The sequence below is a fragment of the Rhinolophus sinicus genome, linkage group LG05 (assembly GCF_036562045.2).
Source record: "Rhinolophus sinicus isolate RSC01 linkage group LG05, ASM3656204v1, whole genome shotgun sequence".
In the NCBI taxonomy this organism is placed as follows: domain Eukaryota; kingdom Metazoa; phylum Chordata; class Mammalia; order Chiroptera; family Rhinolophidae; genus Rhinolophus; species Rhinolophus sinicus.
Window position 1 is genome coordinate 83,499,189 of NC_133755.1, and position 25,863 is coordinate 83,525,051.

At 46.7% G+C, this 25,863-nt stretch overlaps 1 protein-coding gene across 2 annotated transcripts in view; it reads left to right on the forward strand.

Moving 5' to 3' along the window:
- The first annotated feature begins 9,606 nt into the window (after positions 1–9,606).
- The window catches only part of PNPLA1 (patatin like domain 1, omega-hydroxyceramide transacylase), a 43,317-nt gene continuing 27,060 nt past the window's right edge, over positions 9,607–25,863 (forward strand). For both annotated transcript variants that reach the window (XM_074332861.1, XM_074332862.1), the window contains exon 1: positions 9,607–10,457. In XM_074332861.1, coding sequence (XP_074188962.1) covers positions 10,253–10,457 — 205 coding nt within the window. In that variant the 5' untranslated portion in view covers positions 9,607–10,252. The remainder of the gene's footprint in view (positions 10,458–25,863) is intronic.

The window sequence follows — 25,863 nt, forward strand, 5'->3', positions numbered from 1 at the left end:
ACGCTTACAACTGCAAGTGAAATCTTACATTCTTTGCCCCGCTCCCTTGAATATGAATGGTAGCATATTACACACCCTTTTCTTTTCACTTCAAGTATCATCAAGATGGATCCCCACCATGTCCAGACCATTTTGTTTTTCTAAGATTACATCACAAGCATTTCTCTATCTTTCTATATAGTCGCTGTAATTATCCTTTCCAATGACTGCTCAGGTTTGTGGGGTGACTGGGCCACAATTTAATAACAACTCCCTGTTATTGAGCATTTAGGTTGTTTAAAGAGTTGCTGGGACAGGGAACACGTGATGATCACTTACTCATTCAATAAGTATTTATTTGACAGCCGTGAACTGTGATCCTCACGTGTACCAAAGTGTCTTCCCCTATGGGCTGACAGTCAGGCAGAGGGAGCAACCATGGAAATAGATAAGAGCACAGAAGTATTCCCATCCCCCTACAGGGAGCCTCTGAGTGTAGTCTGGGCTCCCACCTGGGGAGAAGAGAGAAGAAAAAGTGTTGATGGATCCGCCTACGTGCACTGGCCAGTGTATAAGAACGAGCTGGGCTACAGCTTATTCATCAGGCCCTTGAGCTTGGTTAACGTGCATCCACCTCAGACACAGATCCGGCCTCCACGTGCTGACCTGGTCGCTGCCCAGTGTGGTGAATTTAAAAAAGTGGTGAATAAACAGAGAATTATAATGGTTAGCACTTTGTAAGCTCTTCCCATATGCCAGGTCAACCCCCTATGGATAAGTATGATTATTTTCCCATTTTACAGATAAGAAAACTACGGTGCAGAGATGTAAAGGAACTTGCCAGAGGTGGAATCAACCTAGCTATGATTTGAAGCCGGACAACCCGGCCCCGCAACCAGCTACTCTGTACTGCCCAGGGAAAGGCAGTGAGTTATAACCCTGGGGCACATTTTGTGTTTGTTCTAGGGATGGTGACCCAGTCCCTTTCCTTTCTTCTTAAATCTCAGCAAGCGTAAATGCAGGTGTCATGCAGGGTGTCATGCGGGGTCTCTGGTCCCGCTCCCCACATAAGAACACAGGACATGGTGAGGCCAAAAAGGAACACCCATGGAGCCATAGGTAGGGGAGTCATAGCACTATATTCTCGCTGGCGGCTGGGTTGGAGACACAGGAAGTATGAGCCACATGATCCACAACCTGCCATCCGCTTCTCTGCCAACCAACCTCACTTGCTAGCTGCAATCCGCTCTTGCTAATTCAGCCACCATCTTCTTGTTAGCCCCCCATTTTCTGCTAGCACAGCCACAGCTGTTATATTAGTGGCCAATGGCTCACTGTGGCCAACTAGCCACAGCTGATGGCCATCCAATCACAGTTGATGGTCATTTACTACCCGAACCAGCACCTTTCCACGTGAGGCCGAGAGCCTGGAAACTGCCCTCCTGGCTCTGTCCCCACAGTGGGGTACATTCAATTCTCATTTATTGCATAAGCGTTTTCCTAGGTTGAGCATGGCTATTTTTTTGTTTGTTTGTTCTTCCTTCCTCTCCAGAGACTTGCCTCTTAGAAGCTTTGAAGCAGGGCGTGGGGCTGTCCTCCTCCACTGGGGGAGGGGTGCAGAGCTTCTTCCTACCCTATAGCCACACAGCCCAAGGAGGCTCAGAGCCTAGAGTGTCCCAGCCCACGGGACACAGACAGCTGGTTTTGGGACTGCAGGGACCTGGAGGGATCTTCTTGGTTCAGACCAGCCCTGCCTTTCTGTCCTCTGTCCCCGCACCCCACAAACAGTTCCGCATCCCCCACTTCTCCCAACCTCTCCCCTTCGTTCACAGACACCTCCCCCCACTCCTCTTATCCCACCCAACCCCCAGACTACAGCAAGCCTGAATCTCATCAACCAGCGCTGCTGCGAGCACTGCCCTTTCTGCCTTCAGAGCCGGCTACAGGGCACGTGCAATGAATGAAACTGTCCAGCTGATGCCCCGTCTCCTGCCCCATTGCTAATAATTCAATTTCTTCTCAGCTATTGGAACAAAAGGCCCTCTTCACCTCAGAATATTTCAAATGCCAAAACAAATAGCAGCTTACAGCCAATGGGACCATCCACAGCAATTCTGCTTTGTTTGCTGTAATGGCAGTACATGAAAACAGCACAAAAGATTGACAATGAAAAATGGATTTTTCTCCCACCCTGGTCCCCCTCCTTAGAAGTAACGACGCTTAGTAGTTTTATTTCTGAAAATTTACATGCATATACGTAGGGAATCTCTTTTTCATTTTCGACATTAATGGTAGCATACTAAGTATTTGGATCCTTGTTGTTGTTTTTTTAAATTATTTTTTTCCTACTTACCAACACATCTTAGGGGACTTTCCATATGAGCACATCCAGAGCGCCCTTATTCTTTTCTGTGACTACAGAGAATTACATTGGATTGCTATGCTGTAATTCATTTAACTAGCTTTCCACTGGTAGATATTTAGGTTACTTGTAGATTTTTGCTACTACAGTTGGTGCTGTATTTAACAACCCTGTGCCTGTATTTTGAGGGACTCCTGTGAGATTTTCTGCAGGATAAAGTCCTACAAGTATTCATTCTAAGATAGATGGTGCCAAATTGTCCACCAGACTGCAGTTTTTCAGTGGAGACTGAACAAATAGCTTATGCTTGATGGTTAAATCATTTAAGTAACCAAGACTCTATTTTATATGGGAGAGCATCTTTATGACTTTAAGACACAAAGGCATTCATCAAAAAGGAAAAGAATGATACGTTTTAAACTTCTGTACCATACATACATCATTAAAAAGTTAAAAGATGGGACAGCCAGATGGCTCAGTTGCTTGGAGCACGAGCTCTGACCAACAGGGTTGCCGGTTCGATTCCCACATGGGCCAGTGAGCTGTGCCCTCCACAACCAGATAGAAGACAATGAGCTGCCGCTGAGTTGCAGGAGGGGCGGCCGGATGGCTCAGTTAGTTAGAGCGTGAGCTCTTAACAAGGTTGTTAGTTCAATTCCCGCATGGGATTGGTGGGCTGCGCCCCCTGCAAATAAAGATTGAAAACGGCGATTGGATTTGGAGCTGAGCTGTGCCCTCCACCACTAGATTGAAGGACAATGACTTGGAACTGATGGGCCCTGGAGAAACACACTGTCCCCCAATATTCCCCAATAAAAGAAAAAAGAAAAAAGTTAAAAGACAAGCCACAAACTGAGAGAGGATATTTGTAATGCATTCAATTGCTAATATTCGTATTATCAGCATTATTAATATTAGCTAGTACACGTATTAACATCTACACATTATGAACAAAAGACAAACACTGCCCTGACCCGACCCGAGTGGGAAAAGGCTAAAAACAAGCAATGTAGAGAAGAGGAAACTGGAATGACCAATGGATGGATGAAATGATGCCAGCCTCACAATTAGTCAGGAAAATCTCCACTAAACAACAGTGGGATAGCATTTCATATCCCTTAGATCAGCAAATATTTTTATTCTGGTAACACCAAGAGAAGCAACGCGAGTCGATCTCTTATAAACTCTCAGTGGAAGTGTAAACTGGCACGACCAATCTAGAGAGCAACTTGACAACACCTAGTGAAGTTGAAGGAGGGCCCTACTGCATGAAATATAGTTGCTTGTTTTGTATATTCTTGATGCTCCGCCATGTGTGGGCTCCCTGACTGGGGAGAGCCTGCCCTCCCCGGGCTAGCCAATTCCTAGAGACAGCAAAGGGCTGGGAGCATCCTTTTCATATGCACACTAACCAATCCAGAGCCCTCCTCTGAACCTCCTCCTCATCTGGCTCCTATACTACAGGCAGCCTGGTGCCTATACTACAGGCGTCAATATTGCTCTGCCCCAGTCATCCAGGGCCAGGTACCAGACAACGAGAGACCACCCCGATAGTCCAGAGCCAGCTGATATTATTCAAAGCAGCCACACTAGGCTGATTCCAGCAAAACTAAGCCATTTCCTCTGCCCTGCCTTGCCTTTCTTGCAGGAAACACGGTGAAGACTCTGGGACATGCTTTCCCCTCATCCCTTCTGCCTCCTGCCCAGACCTGGTGCTGCCCCACGTGGTCCCACGTGCCATGGCATGCCTCCTTGTCTCCAGAAACGGAAGTCATCAAAATCTTTCCATGGCATTAACTTCTCCAAATCACGTCGTCACTTAATCACCTCCATAAATTAAAATCTCGTGGGTACAACGGACACACCCACATTGTGAACTGACGAATTCCTGTATGATGCAGAGGGAGCTGCATACAAGGCTGGTGGGTTATAGTGAAACGTTGGAAACAACTCAAACGTCCCACAACGCAAACGTGTCAGTAAGAGAATGATGAATACATTGTCCCATGGTCTCATAATAGGTTACCAAAAGGAGTAAAATGGAAAAGCCTAGAGCCATGTACCACAACACTGAACGAAAATGGCAAATTATGGAACATAGCAATGCATTCGCTTACATGAAATGTAAACATATTTATAAAACAATACCGTGTATTGTTAATAAAACATATTCATATAACAAAAATATGAAAACATGGAAGGAAAAGATTCTCTCCAATCTAGGACATGGTTTCCCATGGGAGGGAGGGCGGGGGTAAGATTAGGGAAGAGTTCCAGAGAGGTTTCATCTCCATCTGTGATGCTCCATTTCTTTTTCACCTCTATCTGTGATGTTTTATTTCTCTGAAAACCAAACAAATATTTGACCTAGATGTGATGAAATGTTAAGATTTGTTCAATCTGCCTGGTAGGTACATGGATATTTGCTGTTCTAGTTTTGATACTTTACTGTATGTTTGAGCCAAGTCATAATGAGAAGAAGACATGACTTAGGCTGCATGAATGAATTCAAAGTCATATAAAAGGACAACATGAAAGAATGCCAGCCAGCTCTGTCTCCATCTCAGGTGTGTCAAGTTTTCTCCTCTCTCCTTAAGTTTTATTTTTAAAAATTGCCGACTTTTTAGAAAAGGTGTAAACACTTGTATCTCACAAAGGATATACCTATATGTTTATCAAGTATTCAAAAATTACATCACATATCTCAAAAGGCATATTGGAAGCTGTTCAATTAATTAGCAGAACCCACTTTATTTTTCAGGAGGAATAAGGAAGACAAAAATATTATTTTTCTTCTAACAAAACTAATAGTTGTTAAACAAGTTCTAAAAAGTATAATAAAAATTTTCTGAAATTTTTTCAGATTAAATTTTTCAGAATCTTCATGAATCAGAATTATTTCACCTATAATAACAAATTATCTACACCTTAAAGTATTTCTTTTCTTTTTACTAAAAGCAAAGGGCATTTTATTTGTTCTTATCAAGATGATATTTCTACATTTTACTAGAAATATGTAATAGTCCTTGCATTAATCATGAGGTTTTCAGCAGCAAATATCAAATGATCAATGGCTTAAACAATAAAGACATTCAATTATTTGATGTAACAGGAAGGGTACAGATGGTTTGGTGGTTGGTATAGTCACTCCACAATCTCCTCAAGGACCCAGGCTCTTTCTTTCTTTCTCTTCTGGCTAGTAGCCAGCCTCTAAATTGGCCCTTAAAGATCCCCACCTTCTGTTATGCACACCCCTTCCACATTTTACCAGGATTGTCTGTGTGGCCTCGGCCCTGGTAAATGTGAGAGGGGTGTGAATATGGCAGAAGGGCTGAGGTTAAGTTATAAAAAGACTATGACTTCCATCTTGGGTTCTCTCTCTCTCTCTCTCTCTCTCTCTCTCTCTCTCTTTCTCCCCACCACTCTCTTTCACTCTCTTTTACTCCATTACTTCTTTTAATCTGGGAAAGGCAAGCTGTCATCTTGTGAGCAGCCCAATGGAGAGGCCCATGTGGCGAGGCACTGAAACTTTCTATCAACAGCCAGTTAAGAACTGATGCCGACCAACAACCATGAGAGTGTGTTTGGAAGTGGATTCTTCCACTGCAGGGACCCTTGAAATGACTGGAATCCTTGTATCAGCTTGACTACTGAGAGGCCCTGGGCCGGGACTACCCAGCTAAGACGTTTCTGGGTTCCTAATCCTCAGAAATTGTGTGAGATAATAAATGTTATAGCAAGGTATTAATTTTTAGGTAATTGGTGATACAGCAATAGATAACTAATACAGGCAGTGTATCTGCTATGTTTCCCCTAATGGGTACAAGAGGGCCGCCATAGCTGCAAACACAGGACAGCATCTCAGGCAGGAAGAAAGGAGGATGGGGAGAAAGGGGCTCTCTTTATGTACCTTTCTTCTTTTACCAAAGAGGAAAATCTTAGAAGTCACCCAGCAGATTTCTCCTTACTTCTCATCAGGCAGAACTGGGTCTCATAATCTCCTCTACCTAGCTGCAAGGGATGCTGGGAAATAGAGTATTGGGTCTTTCAGCTGATTTGTAGGGAAGTGGGCTGGGAATGTCAGCTGTGTAGCAACAATAGTATCTGCCAGCACTTCCTGAAGTTTCAGTTTGTCTGGTTGTTTTCCCAGGGCATCATTTTACTTGTTCCTTCATACTCTGTATGCACTGAAAGTAAACTGGAAGTTAGACCTCAGTCAGATTCAGGTTAAATATTATCGGCAAGACTACTCATGGGCAATGCTGTGACCTTCATACACTCTCACATCAAGTAGCAACCAGGATCTTCTCTAAATAAACATTTTATAAGATTTAAGCAGAGGGTGGTGCATATCAATGAAAAGACTAACCCGAAATCCAGATGAGATGTGCCCTAGGAGACTTCATTTACCTTACACTTATGGAAACTCTGCGTTCTTTTATAAATTCATTTTGGGTTGTCCTGTCGGAATTGTATGTGACAAGCAGTCTCAGTTTCTTGCATGTGACTTTCTCAGGGGCTGATGATTCACACGAGCAGGGTTAACTTAGTTTGAAACACTTTAGAGGATTGTAAGCTGACTTTAAAAATTAAATGCAGAAATGTTGGAACGTGTTCCTTCCATGATGTCATCCACTTGAAATTCTTAGGGCTTTAGGTATGATGTCAGGAACAAGGGGAAATGAAACGAACCTTCTCAATTGTTTAATATCGAGGCACAGGACAGGTGAGCCCTGTGGCCCTGTGGTCAGATGTGCAGAGCACTCTGCCAGGGGCAGCGCTCGGTGAACACGTTAACAGCTCCTGTGGGACCTTCTCATCTGCAGTCGTGAATTTCTAGTTCACTTGTTTGCAGAGAAGCTGTGCTGCACCTGCTGTGGTCTCCATTGTCTCCGTCCCCACAGAACTGAAGAATATGTTCTCAGCGAACACTGTGGCCTAATCTGACAGCCAGACCTGAGGAGTGGGGGTGCCAGGGGCCATGTCAGGACAAGGCGCTGTCCTTGAAAAGGTGGGGGCCCCCAGGCTTCTCGAGCCCCCGAAAGCCCTTGTAGAGCAAGGTGGGCTTGCTTCCTGTTTCACTGGGAGCAGTGAGATGACATGGAACGAGAATACTTGTCCAAGGTTGTCTTCCTTCAACATGACCCTGTGCCCACCTCCAGCTGGTTACCCTTCTCTGCTGCCTCACTGGCAGGGGTCTCTGTCCCCCTCTCAGGAGTCCCTCCCCCAACTGTCCCCTCCCACCCAGCTCCAATGTCTTGCTGTCACCTCAGACTCATCTTAAAGTTAACTCCTCCTCCACCCAGTTTCCCCACCTCAGCAAAAGGCAGCCCCACCCTCCCAGCCTCCAGGCTGAAAATGAGGCATCAGCCATGACTCATCCTGCCCTTCCAGATTGGTCCTGAGAGTCTCTGCAGCAGTGGCTTCATTAACCATTAACGTGTCTTCCTTCAGGCACCGCCCTGGCCCAGCCACCTACATCCCTAGGAGGATGCAGCACTATCCTCCTCCCTCGTCCTCCAGCCCCGGATTCGTTGCCCTTTCAGGATTCTCCTGCTTGACAATCTTCCAGCTCCTCCTGAATGTCAAAAATGGATAAAGATTTCCTCTTCCGACCCCACTTTTCTGTTCCACTCTATCTCCCTGGTCCATCTGTTCCAGAAGCCTTGGCCCTTACTTCCCTTTAATAATAATACACATACCACATGTGAGGCATTTTACAGTCATATCTTTAACCTTTACAACTTCTGTGTGGCATAGGTATTATTGGCCCTTTTATAAATGATGAAAACTGAGGCCTGGAGAGGTTACACAGGTCACATTGCCTGTAAATAGCAGAGCTGGGATTCAACCCATGCCTGTCTGATCCGAAGTCCTTCTCTGGTGTTACTACCCATCACGCCCATGCCCTCCTCTGTAAGCAGCTTGACCTGTGCCTTGCCACAGTACCCCTCCTCTTCTCTACAGCTTCTTGGAATCCCCCAACCCACAGCTCTACCGCGTAGCTTTGCCGATGGTTCCAGCCCACACTGCTCACCCTCCTCTCTCAACTTTTCTGGCAGGAATCGCAGCCCTTCACAATCTGGTACTTAATTATAGACTACCTTGTCTGGTGCTCTGCTTATTTCACATCTGCTTGTCTTGCTCCCAAGAGGCCTGGAAGTGTCTGGGTTACGGGAGAGTGCTGCCACTCACGACAGTGCCCAAGGGCCCCCGACACAGAGCTGGGTGCGCACTCAGTGTAGCTGACCTGATTTCCCACGAAGGAGGCAGGATCTCAGTGCTCCAAATGCTGATTGGACTCCACCCTGGTACACCCCACCCTCCACCCCAGTGGTAAGCCTCAAATCTCTGCATGTATGTGCGTACACACACACATACACATACACACACTTTCTGTTACACACATATTTAATTAAAAGGCCTCTTTTCACAGGGAGGCAATTCTATACCTGGAACTACCAACCCAAGAGACAGAATTCCCTCCTACCTGCATACTGGACATGGCCCTCATTGTGGAATTCCAATATGGATCGGTGAGGCCAGCAGTTGGTGGAGCTCCCTGGGATGGGAGAGGCATTGATATCACATCCTAACAGAGTACAGAGCCGGACTGACCATTGGGCAGGGGGTTTGGCGTCTCAATTGTAACTCTGGTCCTGCCTCCAGATGGTATGAGGTGAACTTGCCACTTGGCTGTGAAGTTCATAGGCTGTGAGGAAGACCCTCCTCTCCAGGGCCACACAGCACAGCTCCCGAGGGGGAGTGACCGGTGCCCTGGGGCTACCCTGGTCTCCGTACACCACCTCCCTCTCCTCTAGGCTCCAAAACATGTCTGCCCTGATCCTGGTGCCCCCACATCTGGTCTCCCAAGCAGTTCATTCTTGGGGTTAAATAGGGCTATCTCAAACCTCTAATTTCACGGTAGGAAGAATATACAACACGAAGCCCTGAACACTTAGAATGAGCTAGATTTCAGATGGATTTCTTCCCAAACACATAGGAGATAGCATGAAGGTTTGGTGTTTGGTCAGAGGGCACTTGACTCAGGGTCATTGGGTCAGTGAAGGGCCAGGGAGAAAAGATGGTGAGGATGGAGAGGAGGGGATGGGTGGGGTCCCTGAAGCCACACTTGTCTTCCTTTATAATTGTGCCTGTGGCCAATTGTGCATGTGAACAAACAGGTGAATAAGCAAAGGGAGCTTACGTAAGAGCAAATAAAAACAATGGTGCAACACGCCACCTGGAGAAGGAGCCCAGGGAGGGGTGAAACTGCAGGGCCAGAGGTGGTGGGAGTGTGTCCCCTTCAAAACCCAGAGCCAATTTGCCAGCCCTGCCACTGCAGGGAGGGACACAGCCTCCTGGAGGGAGGCCAGCATTTCATTCCTTTACTGCCAAGGCGCGTCAGGGAGAGAGGCACCCTATGATAACCATCGGCGGAAGTTTTGCAACTCAGTATGTGAAGTCTTCTGAGGGCTGAGCAGTACCTGCATCTTTGGGCCGGGCCCGGCATGGCAGCCGCGTGTGCCCCTAGGTGTACCCAGCATGGGCGGAGGGCTGAGGACTCTGTGCTGAAGATGAGTCTCGCCAAGCAATGAAGCCAGGGGGGCCCTCGCAGGACCAGACGCTGCTCACACATCCGGGAGAACTTCTGCACCTCGTTCTGGGCCTGGGGCCCTTTACCAGCCTTTGGGGCTGCCTCCTGGCAGAGCTCAACAGGCCCAGGCACTGCCTACCTGAGCCAGCTGTGGGTGCCCCAGCTGACCGGGAAGACACAGCCACATTCCAGGCTCCTGGCTGGCAAGGAAGCTTGGCAGCGAGTTCCAACAGGAGGCCGGCGCCAGCTCCAGCAGGCCGTGCTGAGGCTGAGGGGTGACTGCTCCCCACCACGGGAGGCCCCAGGCTGAGGAGATGGAAGAACAGGTGTTCAAGGGGGACCCAGACACCCCTCATTCCATCTCCTTCTCCGGCAGCGGCTTCCTGTCCTTCTACCAGGCAGGGGCCGTGGATGCTCTGCGGGACCTGGCCCCTCGGATGCTGGACACAGCACATCGCTTTGCGGGGACCTCGGCAGGCGCCGTGATTGCAGCCCTGGTCATCTGCGGGATTGAGATGGGTAAGGCCACTGTTCTGGGTTCCCTGGGGAGCTTCTGGGGGCAACTCCCCGAAGTGGAGCCTCAGGATTGCTGGGGGGTGCTTTCGGGAGTAAAGCCAGGCCTTCTGGGCAGCAGGAAAGGATGAGGTGGATCAAATGGGACAGCGGGAGGCTACGCCGTTTGAGGCTGGTGTCTGCCAGGCCTCTGTCTCTGACCTACCAGGTGACTTGGACCTATCACTCCCTGTCCCTTGATGCTCCTCCCTGTGGTGCCCTGTGTCCTGGGACCTGGGTGAAGGAAAGGCAGGATCCCCCTCAAACATCCTGGTCTCGGAAGTTACACCATGACACAGTCAGACACGGGGTTGAAATGTTCTGCCTGGGCCTTGTCCAAAATGCAGATATCCTTGGCAAGGTCAGTACTTCCTGTCTTTGTCACCTTGGTGGGGATAGATTTGTCAGACCCGCTTTCAGATGGCTGGAGAGGTGAAAGCCAGCGGGAGGGGAGGAAGCTGGGAAGGACATGGACTCTCTCGTGTCACCTTCTGCCTTGCTAGTCCAGGGGTCCCGGAGAGAAGGATGGGGCCACACTGTGGACCCAGGGGGCAGATGCATTCCTAGCAGCCCCAGACAGCAGGCCTAGACCTGGTCCCAGAGACGCCCAACGTCCACACGGGCTGCCTGGGCTCATTGGTTCACTTACTGTGCTGCTGTTCTGTGCCAGGCCCTGCTCCAGGCACTGAGGACAAAGCCCTGTCCTCAGGGAGCAGACATTCTAGGGGCAGGAGCCACTTAAAAAACATCAAACCAGTAACCTTCTGATTTCACATCGGGAAGTAAGATCTATGAATGAAATTACTGCAGAAGAGGGTCAGAGAATAAAGCGGGGGATATTCTAGAAAGGGTGGCCAGGAAAGCCCTTCTGCAGGAGCTGACATCCAAGCAGAGATCTGAGTGAGGTGAGAGAAAAGGACATTTGCACGCTCTGATTCCACTCCGAGAGAAGTGGGGGCCCAGACAGGCTATGAGGGAGGAAGTGGGGGGGGGGGGGCTGAGAGCACACACTCCACTTGGGGCTGATCCCAGCTCTGCCATTTCACAGTAAGTAGACTTGGGTGAATTACTGAAGGCTCTGTGCCTCAGTTTCTGCATCTGTAAAGTGGAGATTCTACTAGCACCTAATTCTTAGGTAGAAACAAGGAGGCTTTTGTAGATCTAGGCCACTGATGAGCACAGCGGGAGGCTGGGCGGTGAGGGAGGTGAGAAGCACTGGATTCAGGATGTACTTTGAAGGGAGAGCCTAGGAGACTTGCTGAAGGGCCAGCTGCAGTGTGCGAGGAAGGGGTGCCTGGGGCACTTTCCTGCCTGGGGACCGGGGCCTGTGTGCTGGTGGGAGATCTTTTTCTTTGTTGTAAAGGATAATAGTAATGCCCGTGCACTAAGTACCTCTGGTTTGCAAGATAATTTTTCTTTTCAACAAACAAATTCTTTCTCACTGTACAAAATACAAGCAATGCAAAAGTATATTGAGTAAAAAACCTCTCCGCTGACCCCCCCAGCCCCCTCGTCCCCAATCCTACTCTCCCTTCTGTCACCAGGGCTAAGGGCTCTCCTTGGATCCTTCTAGGTCTTTTGTTATGCACAGAGTTCCCTGTGAATGTGGCAGTTGATGCTTCAGTCACCCAACGGACCCTAGGACAGGCCTCCAGAATGGGTTGGGGGGACAGCCCCCATCCTTCGTTGTGGGCTTCCAGGATTCCTGCTTGTGGAGACCCTGCCTCTGGGATTCTCTCCCTTTCTGGATGCAGGTCACTCACCTGCTCCACTGCCCCCACCCTCCTCACATCTTTATTTCAACTTCTTAAAATAACTACCTGAGAGAGTCAGTGGTGTCTTCATTCTTGGGCGTTCAAGGGCTTTTCAGAATTAACTCGACTCAATGAATACTGCCCAAACCTACGTGGCCAGGCTGATGGGCATGGACAGCAGGAGAGAGGAACTAAAACTCGTGAAAGGGACACTTAATTGTGGGTGTGACTACGGACTGGATTGTGTGATTAAAGGAGAGACGTTCGGGTGGGGGGTGAGATGTGTGTGGGACCCCCTCTTTTCACTCAGCAGCCAGTCTGTGAGACGTCCCCATGTCACTCCAGGCTACTTCATTCATTTTAACTGCCATGTAATTTACTATAAACTAGTGCTTCCCTTTATGTCAGGCACCGTTCTAAGTCTTTGGGGTGCGAGCTCATTCAGTCCGCACAACAACCCTCTGAGGTGAAAACTATTATTATCTCCATTTTATAGAGGAGGAAACTGAGTCACAGAAAGCTTAAACAATTTTGTCGAAGGTCGTACAAACAGTTCTCGGTAAAGCTGGGATTTGAACCAAGTCTGGGCAGAGTCTACACACTCACCCTTTAAATCATTCTGCTTCTTGAAAAAGGAGTGTCGGGGTGTAGATGCCGGTTGTATAAATGGTGGGGTCAGGGAGATCTCTCTGAGAAGGTGGGGTTTGCACACAGACCTATATAGGAAGTAAGGGAGGGAGCCACGAGAATACGGGGACACCATTCTACACCGAGGGACAAGTGACTTATGGTACGTCCCATCATCAGTTAGAAGCAGAACAAGAACCAGGACTCAGTCTCCTGACATTATTCAAGGCTTTTTACCTCTTTCAGCATATATTCCATTAAGACTATACAGAGGATGCCAAAAAATGTCTACACATTTTAAGAAAGGAAAACTGTATTAAAATTGTAATACTCAGTATATACCGATAACAAAAGATGACTACAAGTCATGTCTGACGTCTGCAGTTACAAGAGGTGCTCAAAGTGGTTACCATCAGCGCCCAGACACTTCTGATTACGGGGAACTACTGTTTGAGCAGCACTGACCAAGGTGTCCACTTGTCTACATTTTTTTGGCACCCCCGGTATAAATCACGGTTCATTTAGCCATTCCGTCAATGGACACGGCCAAGTTTTTGTCGTTATAAATAACACTGCAATGGGCATCCTTGTCTGTCTGCTATGTCCACATGGAACGTTTCCCTTGGGCAGGCATCACGTTAACTATACCAGGCTTGGCTTAATGACTCTCCAAAGTAGTTGTGCCAATTTAACCATGAATTTCCCCACAATGTCATCAACCCCTGGTACTGTCCTACTGTACAGTTTTAATTCAATCTAGTTTTAATTTAATCTGCATATCCTAATTACTAGTGACGTTAAGCATCTCTATGCATTATACATTGACCATTTGTGTTTCCTCTACTATAATGTGCCTGCTCAGGACCTTTTCCCATTTTTCTAATTTAATTTGTAGATGGTCTTTCTGTAGTTTGTACACTAATCGTCTGTCAGTTACAGACATCGCAGCTGTCTTATTTCACTCCATGGCTTGTCCTTTCATTTTGTTTATGATGTCTCCTGTCATTCAGAAAATTTCAATTTTAATGAGTCAATTGTATCAATCTTTCCTCTTACAATTTCTGTTTTTTAATATTTTTACTTTGTTACAATGATTTCTTCTATATTTCTTTTTTTCAAAAGTTTTAAAATTTTGTTCTTTCAGATTTAGGTTAATCTACCTGGAATTTATTTTACGGCTAGTTTGAGGTAGAAACATAGGTTTTTAATGATTTTGCCATGTGCTAACCAATTATCTCACATCATTTATAGGCAGCTCTTTCCACACTTGTTTGAAATGCTGCCTCTGGCTTATTCAAGTTCCTGGATTCTCAAGAGTCTGTCCCGGGAATCTTTCTTCTCTTCCATTGGCTAATTTTTCTACTTCTGCACCACATCGCGCTGTTTTAATCACTAGAGCCTTATAATAAGGGGCACATCATATAACGCAATCCTTCTCCTGTTCCAATTTCTTCTTCGAATATTTCCTCTGTTATTCTTGACCCTTGTTTCCCCCATGTGAAAAGCTCTGTTGGGATTTTGGTTGAAATGACATCTTTCCATTTATTAACAGTGTCTATCGTTCTATTTCTTCTGGACATTTTTGTCCTTCAATAAAGATTTTGTATGTGTTTTATAGATATATTAGTTTTTGTTGCTATGGAGAATGGGATCTTTTTTCTATGGCATTTTCTAAGCTAATTGATTATTGCTGACATAAAGGTATGTTGACGTTTTTGGCATATTAATTTTGTTTTGAGCAAGCTTGTCGACCCTTCTTAATAGTTCTAAAAGTTTGTTGGTAGATTAACTCATATTTTCTGTGTAAACAATCACACTATCTGCTTATAACCAGAGGTTTTTCTCTTTTTTAAAAATTCTTCAACACATGGCCCCCAGGGCTTTTCTCATTTCCAGCCTTGGGTTTCTATCCTGAGAGTGTGTGTTTTGTTCCTGTGAAAGCTGAGGCAGCAGTGGATTCATCTTCTAGAGATGGGTGGCTAGCTCTGTGATAGGGCCAATTTGGGGGCATATAAACATGTTTGTAAAAGCACTTAACACAGTGCCTGCTTTTTATTAGAAATGCAGTAAACATTTGTTCATTCATTCATTCCTCTGAGAAGAGATGGTCTCCATGACAACCAGTGGGTGATTCAGGATTTCCAATCTGGTCAGAAGTGGGGCTGGGAACTTGCCTCAAATCTTCACTTGCATATATATTGAAAAATAAATTTTTTTCTTATCATAGAAAGAGGATTTGGCGGACTTAAAACCCCACCCCACTTATACTACTACTTTGGCACCTTTCTCCCTATAAAAATTGCATCACAAGCCAATCCTTCCTTCCTTCCTTCATTCATTCATTCATTAATTCATTCATTCATTCAACAAGGGTTTGTTGAGCATGCACAAGCCTCTGCAGAGGATAGAGATATAATACAGAATGACACTCTGTCCTTGCCCTCAAGGAGCTTACAGTCAACTCAAACTCAAAGGCATCCACCAGGTAATCATAATACAAGGAAATTCCAACTGGATGTTAGAAAATTAAAATGCACAGGAGTGCAAAGGGAGGGACAAACGCCTCCAGTCGTGGAAGGTCTCATGGAAGGGGCATTTGAGCTAGTGCTTGAAAGGTGAGTAGAAGTTTGACAGGTAGGAACAGGTTGGGCAGGAGCCTCGGCTTCTAGCGAGGACTTGGCATGACAACAAATATAGTCACGCAGTGGGGATGTGATGCCATCCGGGGGCAGTGAAGTGTGCAGGCTGACTGGTGTCCGGGCTTAATGTCAGTGCCTGAGAGGCGGCTTCTGGCTCAGCAAGAGTTGTCCAACATGGAAGGGGCCGTTCCGGAGAAGGGGAGCAGCTGCCCCCCGTGCCTGGTCACTGCTCTAATGGGTCCTTTTCATTTAGTGTGGTGAGTAAAAGGCCCTAGAAACCTGAGGTCTCCAGGTTCCTGGACTGAAACCCACAGTGAGAAGTATTTTTAAGCAAGTTTTTTTAAAAAGTTTATTGGGGAACAGTGTGTTTTTCCAGGACCCATCAGCTCCAAGTCAAGTCGTTGTTTTCAATCTAGTTGTGGAGGGCGCAGCTCACAGTGGCCCATGTGGGAATCAAACCGGCGACCCTGGTGCTATGAGGGCTGCACTCTAACCAACTGAACCAACTGGCCGCCTGAGAAGTATTTTTTTATATTGTGACCCAGTGTTAACATAAATCTAAAAGAAAAGTTTCATGATAGACTGACTATTTACTATCCTCTCTGCCGTAGTTTTGATATGCTAGACTGGTCTATAAAAAACAGAAATCTTCATTAAATCAATGATCCTCAATCTCGGCTGCACATTCAAATCACTCGGGGACCTTTTAAAATGTTCATTGCCTATGCTTCTTCCAAACAAATTAAATCAGGATCTCTGGAGGTGGAATCCGGGCACTCAGGGGATTCCAACGTGTGCCCATGGTTGAGACCCAGTGTGCTTTGTAACACTAAGATGTAGTATCTCCCAAAGATGACCAGGCAGTGGAAATGGGTCAGGCATTTCACATGGAAACCTGTAAAATGCCCATCACAGTCCTGGATTAACAAAAATTCTGTGTCTGATTAATAATTAGTTTTCTATGAAGGCCTCTGGCTGGGCCATAAGTGAGTAAGACTAAACTCGGTTAAAGGGCTGGCCTACCTCCTTCCCTTAGCCGATCCCCACACCCAATCCATTTTTCAGAGAAGTGGTAGAAACCCTTGGCCCAAAGCCCCTCCTGGCTCTTTTTTTATGTTCTCTCCCACCCCTTTTTCGTTAATTTTCAAAACAGCTTTATTGCGATATAATTTACATATCATACAATTCACCCATTTAAAGTGTACAATTCAGTGGCTTTTAATATATTCGCAGTTGTCCACCCAACATGACAATCAATTATAGAACATTTTAATTATCTCCAAAAAGAAACCCCGTACTCCTTAGCTGTCACCCCTCAATTCCTCCATGCGCCCAAATGCCTGGCAGCCACTCATCTACTTTCTGTCTCTATAGCTGTGCCTATTTTGGACATTTAATATAAACAGAATCATACAATATGTGGTCTTTCGTGTCTGGCTTCAAGATTCATCCATCTTGTAGCACATGTCAGTATTGATTCCTTTTTATCGTCAAATAATATTCCATATGTAGAATAAACCACATATGGAATAAACCACAGTTTATTTATCCATGCATCAGGTGATATACATTTGGGTTGTTTTTACTTTGGGCTATTATGAATAACGCTGCTATGAACACTTATGCAGTTTAAAATTGTTAATAAGTTATTAATGGGAAAATTTCAAACATATTGGAAAGAACAATATGATGAACCCCCATGAACCCATCATCTAACTGCAACCATTATCAGCACTTACCAGCTGGGTTTCATCTACACACCCCTTACCCTGCTTTGTTTTGTTTTTTATATTTTTTATCTGGAAACAACTTTAAACTCAGAAAGCTGCATGTAGGCTCACCCAGCTTTCCTCCTGCGGGAGCGTTTCAGAGCATGTGTCTCTCTGCATATAAGGACTGTGAGTCTGAGGAGAAGCCCAGGGGAGCGAGGCTGGTTGATCTCCTCACAGCACAGCCACCCGCTCCAGTGGGTGGTCCCCTGCTGGGTCAGGGGAGGGATGGAAGGACTGAGCTAACTCTCAGCTGAGCTCACCTGGTGATTTTGTTTTGAGCTCGAACAGTAATTGTTTTCCAGCACATCTCACTCTGCCTTCTCAACAATGCCAGCCTCAACCTCCCCCGACAAACACAGAAATCTCTCAATGAAATATGAAAAAAGGGTGGGGCCTACGATTAGGGCTGACATTGGGAGCTCTTCTCTCACGGTGTCTCAGGATGTGTCCTATCTCTGTGCCTTTGTTCAAGCTGTCCCCACTCCCAGGGATGCCATCTCCTTTCTTCTCTCCCTCTGCTACGTCTCCCCATCCCCCAAGGCCGTCACCTCCTCTGACAGTCTCTCCTGATTCCCATCAGGCCCTAAATCCTTGGTGCTCCCACAGCCACCTGGCTCTAAAATAGCACTTGCCTCAGAGACCAGAATCCCCTGGGAAAGAATACTGACTAGAAAGCAGGCTTTCTGGATTCTGAGAACAAAGGTTACATAAGTGCCCTGCAGTCAGATTATGAGCCTAACGCATTTTTCTTATATGGTCTTTCAGTGGGGTTTAGTAAGGAAGAAGCTGGGGTTCAGACCAAAGCTGGTCTGACCCTGAAGTCCAAACTCTCTCCACCCCTCGCTTCCCTCTGGTCCCAGGAATGTACTCAGCAGTGAGTGACTTGAACAAGCCACCCTGAGCCTCAGCTCAGCTACTGTAAAATGTGAGAAAACAATGCCGTCCTCCCTGTCCCTGTGGCTGCCCCTGGGAACCAGCAGTGGTCCCTACACATAAATTGTGCAAACTAAGGGATTGATACTGTAGTTGCATTGGCTAGGACAGCAGAAGCTTCAACAAGACATAAAAGCATTGCTTGCTCATGTGATTTTTATGCTCCAGGCCTGCAAAGTTGGCATGGTGGCTCCACAGAATAAGGTCCCAGGTTCCTTCCATCATGTTGCTCATGGTCCAAGGGGGCTCCCTGCCATGTCTACATTCCAGCTAGTCGGCAAAGGGTAGGGGGAGGTCACGCCTCTTCCCTTTAAGGGCAGGCCTTGGCGGTGACACACATCACATCACCTTACATATCATGGATCAGGACTTAGTCACATGGCCACACCTGACTGCAGGGGAGTCTGGAAATATAAGTTATTTTGGGAGGCCATGTGTCCACCTAGAAATTGGAGGTTCAATTACTAAGGAAGAAGGAAAGAATGGATACTGGGAAAAACTAGCAGTCTCTGCCACAATAACAATAATTGCTGATAGGATGGTGATGGACAGACTCTGTCTCTGCCTAGGACCAAACCATGACTCCATAACCACAAGGTCAAGTCCAGTCTGTGGCTGGAAAAGGGCTCAGCACTGAACCACTGGCAGGCTGCCCACCTGGCAGCTGGGGGCATGAGTGTCTCAGTCCTTCTGGGAAGCCTGGGCAGTGCGTCAGCACCCATTGCATCCCCTACCTAGAATGACGTTCTCTTCTTCTCTCCAGAGATATCACCGCCTCCCAAGAACTCTCCCATTTTGTGCCACTGCATGCTCTTTCCATGACCTCCAGTTTGCCCACAGAATCTACTCACCTGTTCTAGCACTTGATGGCATGCTGTCTTAATTGTCTCAGATGTCGTTTCTCATTTCATCAACGAGATTGATTGAGCAATCTGAGATCTTATGCATCCCATGCTCCCACAAATTGCTCCTCAAAATAAGAGCGGCTCAATAAACTCCTGACAATTGCTGGATGTTGGCAGGCATGCCACTAACTGTCTTTGCAATGTCTATTTTGTGGTTTACCTGGCTCTTAGATAATTATCTACAGTTATGGCTATGACATAATACTAGAATGTCACAGAAGGAAGGTCAGTGTGTTCAACGCCTTCATTTTAAAAGTGATTGTATTTAGACTTTGGGAGAGGAAGTGACTAGTTGGTGGTGGACCTCACTTTGGCTGGTAGTTTCCAAACTGTGTTCTGAGGAGCCCCAGGGTTCCACATGGCAGGGAGAGGCAGGAGCGAGGGAGCAGGGAGAGGACACGCTGAAGTGCTGGGGCCGACAAGTGTAGCCCTGCTATTGTCCATCTTTCACATGGTGGTTCTTTCTAACGTTTTATTTAAAGTACACCAGTGATGATGATGATGATGATTTTAATTTGAAAGCCACCCTTTGAGCCTAATGCCCTCAATGTGCAGACAAAGAAGTTGAGGACCAGACTCTGGCTGAATTACAATGGTAAAACAGACCATTCACCAGTTCATTTATTCTAAGTCCTGGGGATCCAGCAATGAACAAGACAGTTGTCTGCCCTCATGGAGCTGACCTTCTCTTGGTGAAATCAAGCTGTAAATAACCAAACATGTAGAAAAGTGTCAGCATGCACACTCAGTGGAGAAAACAAAGCGGGCGAAGGGCATGGTGACTGACTAAAGAGTGACGTTTCAGGCTGGTCAGGGGAGGCCTCTCTGAGATGGAAGGAAGGGAAGGAGAGCCACGTGTGTTCCAAGCTGGAGATCAGCAGGTGCAACAGCCCTGCGGCATAAACGTGCTTGCAATCTCTGAATGGAAGGCAGCTGTCCTGGACAGGACATGGGCTTCCAAAGGACCTTGCAAAGCACATGAGAGGACCTGGGAGCAGTGGGGGCCCCACTCCACAAAGATGGGCATACAGGACCAAGCACAACTCCTCCCAAGGAGAAACAAGACTCCATTGGAGTTTTGGTCTGCCTCGCACACCTGGTCCAGCGCTGCCGCCAGCAGTTCCTGCCCTCCCAGTGACAGAGGCTTCCTGGGGCCCTGGAACCGAGGGCAGCTGAAGGCATTGTTATCACTGGCACGTGGCTCAGGTGTGTTCCGGGCAGTGGGCCCACTGGGGACTCAGGAGCCAGCGCTGGGAGGACAAGACTACGTCTGTGAGAACCTTGGCTCTGGCAACGCCTTTCCTCGGCCACCCGCATGCCTGTCTTTGTCACTCAATCAAGGAATAAGACCCCAGGGTTGGTGGCGAGTGCAGCTCCTCAGGACTGGGCTGGAGATCCACAGGTATGACATCCTGGTGGTGCAAATGTGTCTGCAATCTCAGAAAGGAAGGCAGCTGTCCTGGACAGGAAATGGGCTCTGCCACTAACCGCTATAGGTCCTTGATCAGCCGGTGACCTACCTCAGCCTCTGTTTTCCCATTTGTAACGTGGGGTGGGAACACAGCTCCTGGATACTACGGCGAGGAACAAAAGAAGTCACAACAAAAGAAGTGCCTGGCAAGTTTTAGTCAGTCACAAAGGAACTCTTTGATGAATGAATGTTGACTGAATGGAAGAGTAAGTGAAAAGCAAATTATCTTGAAATAGAAAAGCATAGGTAAAGCAGCATTTTTCAAACGTAGGAAGAATGTCCTAGGTAACTTACTAAACATTAAAAGAAAGAGCACTGGACTCCAACCTGGTCTGATTAATATTTTAAATACTGTAATTGTGGTCTCATCTGTTCAAGGGATTTGGTTTTTCTATGGGAATTCTGTGTGGCCTGGGTGGAGGAAGGACCCGTCTGAGCTGGTTTGCAGTGGTCCTGGCTGGGCACCCAGGTTAACCACCAACTCAGGACCAATTTTCATGGTAATTATCCTGTAGGTTTTGTCAATCCAAGCTCTACACCACACGTAATGCAGACTTGGAGGTTTTATGGGAAACTGTGTTTTTTTCCTCCTAGAGCCTTGGGCTGAAACAAGCCACTGGCACCTTTCATCGGGTCAGCAGTTGTTGGGGGTTCCTGGCTTTAAGCAGGGGTCTCTGTTCAAGTCCCCCACACACAGCCCAGGGCCGCAGCCCCTGTCCCTGCCAGTTGCTGGTCTGATAACCACATCATCAGCTTTCTCTTTCATGACACTGGCTTTCAGTTCCTTCATTTCTTCTCTTTCTTCTTGTGAATTCAACCACATCTCACAATTTTATTCTATATCAGGCTTTTAGTCGTTGTTGTTGTTCCTAAAGTGGAAAGGTTCCTTTTTTCAGCTATACTGCTGGAGCTAGAAGTCTCTCCAACGTTCTTTAAGACATGAATGAAAACCTCCATTTTTCCCTGTCGCAGGTGCATGTGTGTGTGCGTGTGCGTGTGCGTGGGTGTGTGTGTGTGTCTGTGTGTGTTGCTCAGATGAAACCTGGAGGTCAGTCCTGGTTGCTGGGTGCATTTTCAGAATCAAACTGTCTTCATCAAAAATCATTCCCGGAGTTATTTATCTGCCTGCTATGGCAACATTTTCTGTAAAAAGGTACCCTGTCCTCATTCACATCTTAGCGTCATGTTAATCGTAGCTATTTCTCACGCACTCGCAATGTGCCAGACCCTGTGCTCAAATCCTTGCAAGACTCATTTACTTGAATCCTCTCACAACCCTGTCAAGTAGCTACTATATTTATACCCAAGGAGGAAACAGCAATTAAGAGACATTAGATAATTTTCTCAGGTTTATACAACAGAGCCAAGCCTGGGATCTCTTAATTTCTACATTTTACATCCTCTTTCATCATGATTTCAGAAGTTGCTTTGCAAGCAACACAACAGCTTTCCTGCCAAACTCCATGGGCCAAGCTATCATTTGCATGCACATTGGTTAAGAAAGTGAGATCAAATGACATGCTATATGCAAAAAAGACTTTTTTATAACACACTATAGAAATGATGTCACCCTGTAGTTATAACTCCCCCCACCACGTTAGAATCAATATCTTTCAAGTCACTCAAACTTGTATTTTATATGTGTAACCTCTCCAGCCAAATGGATCAAGATTTATTTTCCCCAAACAGTCCTTTGGGCTCATAAGTGGAAAGGACTTGAATGGAAACTCTGGTAAAACTGTAAGTGTGTTGGTTACACAACAGAAACATCTGACTAGCTATTTGGAAAGCAACCCACGCAGGTGACATACGTCATCCATTCCCACAACAACAGCAGGCATTAACTGAGCCCCTGCTGAGTGGCAGGCACTGTGTGTCTAACAGCCTTGGTTAATCGGTGTTGTTTTCCTGTAATAGTGATAAACTTGTTATTCACTACTGTCAGATTTAGAGAAAGGGTGCTGATAGCACATGTGGTTCCATATATCCCTCACCCAGCTTCCCCTAGTGTTAACCTCTTACATAACCATGGGACATTTGTCAACACACAGCCATCAACATTGGTACACTACTATTAACTCCAGATTTCACCAGTTTTTCTACTATTGTCCTTTCTCTGTCCCAGAATCCAATCCAGGATCCTGCACCGTATTGGGTAGATCCATTTTTAAACCAGCTCACTCAGAGAGCATTAAAATAGTGTTGTTTTCTTTGTTTCATGTTGGCATCAAGTTCAGCAAAGATAGTTGCACTCCATTTCCAATTCTACAGGGAAAACAGGCAAACAAACAATAAACAAACCTCTGGACCAGTCTGACTCCCGTTCAAGTTAGGAGTTGACCCATGGATCCTGAGGGTAACCCAACTCTGTTGTGACGACACCGCCACATAAGAGCGAATCTCTTTCTCAGCCCTAATTCAGGGTCTTGAGTCCATCGATGTGGGGACAAGAGTTAGGACCAGGCTTGACAGAGCAGACTGCTCAGTGGTTTGCCCCATCACAACCCCAAATCCAGCTGAGTCACTGAAGAATTCCACCTTCCTGACCACTAGTCAGAAAGATTCCTATCAGCTCAGTAGAGAAGATACTCTTTGATCTCAGTCTTCAGTCCTTCCTTCCTTCCTTCCTTTTTCTTCTTTACCATTCATTATTTATTTATTCAGAAAGCATTTATTAATTCTCTACAGAGAGTGTTCCAGGGGCTGAATTAATGCTGGGGGTACAATGCGGAACAAAACAGAAATAGTGCCTGCTTATGGAACATTAGATAATGAACGTATTCCTTCTTGCATACCTACTAAGTGTTCAACACTGAGCTAGGCAATAATGGGGGAGAAGGGTGTTCTTGATATAGACCGCGTCCTCGGGAATGCAGTTAGCCAGAGAGATAGGACCGGCCGCTCAGACAGCCTGAGATAACTGGTGCAGACAGTAAGCGGGGTGGGGGGAGCTAACAGTGGGGGTGATCAGGGAAGGTGGGAAGGAGAAGGCCCAGATCTTAAGCTGGGCTTTAGGGTGAGGTCTGCATAGATGGTTAAGAAAAAAAAGTGTGTGTAGAATGGAGAGAAAAGCAGGATTGTGCACTTTGTGTGAGAGGCGAGAAGAGACAGGCCTGGCCTGAGAAGGGGCTTTGGGTCAGTGGGTAGAGGAGCATACTTTTGAAGACGTGCTTTGGGTTCTGTTGCTCGAAAGAGAGTCTCCCAGGGACATCTGAGCCCTTATAAGACGTGCCTAAACTAAATCCTAGAAAGGCAGGTGTGGGGACAGAGCCAGGAGTGCAGTTTCCAGGTTCTTGGCCTCATGTGGAAAGGTGCTGGCTCAGGTAGTAAATGGCCATCAACTGTGATTGGATGGCCATCAGCTGTGGCTAGTTGGCCGTCAGCTGTAACCAGTGAGCCATTGGCCACTAATATAATTGCTGTGGCTATGCTGGCAGAAAATGGGGGCTAGCAAGATGGTGGCTGAGCTAGCAAACGCGGATTGCAGTTAGTGAGTCGGTTGGTTGGCAGAGAGAAGTGGACGGCAGGTCGCACGTCGTATGAATCCAGCCTCCAGTGAGACTATAGTGGTATGACTGCCCTACCTATGGCTCCGTGGGTGTTCCTTTTTGGCCTAGCCACATCCTGCGTTCTTATGAGGGGAGCGGGAGCTGAGACCCCGCAGTCTGCCCCGCCTAACAGCAGGTCTGGAGAGTTTTCATGGGACCAGCCCCACACCTCACAGTGGGAAACAGAGGCTCTGCGAGGTGGAGGCAGTGGGCTCTTGTGAAAATTGCACTGGCTTTGGGATCCTCAGGAACTCAAGGCCTGGCTCTGCTCTTTTTCAGCCATATGACCTTGAGCAAGTTACTAGTTGAGTCTCAGTTTTCTCATCTATAAAGGAGAGCTCTCCATAGTACCTACCTCAAAGGAGTGTCATGAAGATTAAATGAAACAATGAGGTCTCAGACCCTGACACAGCACCCAGCACCAAGGAGGTGCCAATCAGTGGTAGCTGGTAAGAGCAGTGAATGGCAGGATGGGTTTCATGAGGACTTCCAGACTCGTTAACATAGTTGGAGAAAGACTCAGGTAACAGACCCAGCCAACTGAAGTCTCAGATGGCTGGAGCAGTGCGTAACTCCAGTCAGCAGAAATGAACTTTAATTAGTATGGTTTTGAAAGAGGGAGGCATGGGGCTTCCTCTGCAGTGGTGCTCTAATTTGAGCAAATCCCAAATGAGGACATACTCTGAGATGGCCTTTTTCCTCAATAGCAGAGCCTCACCTGGCGGTCCCTTCACCACACACACAAATGCACACGCGTGCACACGCACGCACACACACACACACACACATTATGACTAGAAGGTGAGTAGTTCCCAGCTCTTGTGTTTCCCAGTGGCCCCTCAGTAGTGCACGGCGAGTCCGCAGGGTGGTAGGATGGGCCCCAGCCTGGGAGGGGGACAGTATTAGTTTTTACCTTGAAGCAGAATCCCAAAGGGAATTCTGCATCCACACAGAATAAAACAGAGAGAAAAAAACCAGGGGCAATGGCCCTGACAATATTGTGACGTTTCAGAGAACTTTCTGGACACATTCCCTTTCTGCTTGTTTCATCTCAAGGATCAGCAGATCCTTCGGTGGAAAGTTGGGGAGATTGTGCCTGGACTCTGGAAAGGCACATGGGGCCAGGTGAGGGCTAGGCTCTGGGAAAGAGCCCCACGGCACCTTGATAAGAATCCAGGTGAGGAACCAGAGCTAGGCACTACTGTTTCCATGGCAACCTAACAGAAGACAATCGGAACTTTTAAAGCCAATTCTTTAGTAAACTCTTAGGGTAGAAAAAGGTATATGTGGATTATTATCCATAAAAAAGTATTGTCTTTTGTATTTTTCTAAGTGCTTACTAGTGTTTTGCTTTTGGCTAACGCCTATAATGCATTGAGAACTGAGTAGACAAATGAATTTTCTCATACATTCTAGCTCTGGCTTATGCTAAGGTAGACTGTGAGACCTTATTCATTTCTCCATCCATTCATTCATCCAGCCAGCCGGACAGCCAGCAGCCAGACATTCAGCCATACTTACTGAGCTTCATCTTTATCCTGAACTGGATTTCTTACTTGTAAAATGAGAAAATTGGTCCAGGTTAGTATTTGTGACTTTGCTTCCTAGAATCTTAGGAGTTTCAGGGGCTTTCTTCCTAGGGTGGGGTGGAACAAACAGACAAGTCTGAGACCCTGCATGGTTTCAACCCAGAACAGCCCTGATTTTAACTGTTTTATGTATTG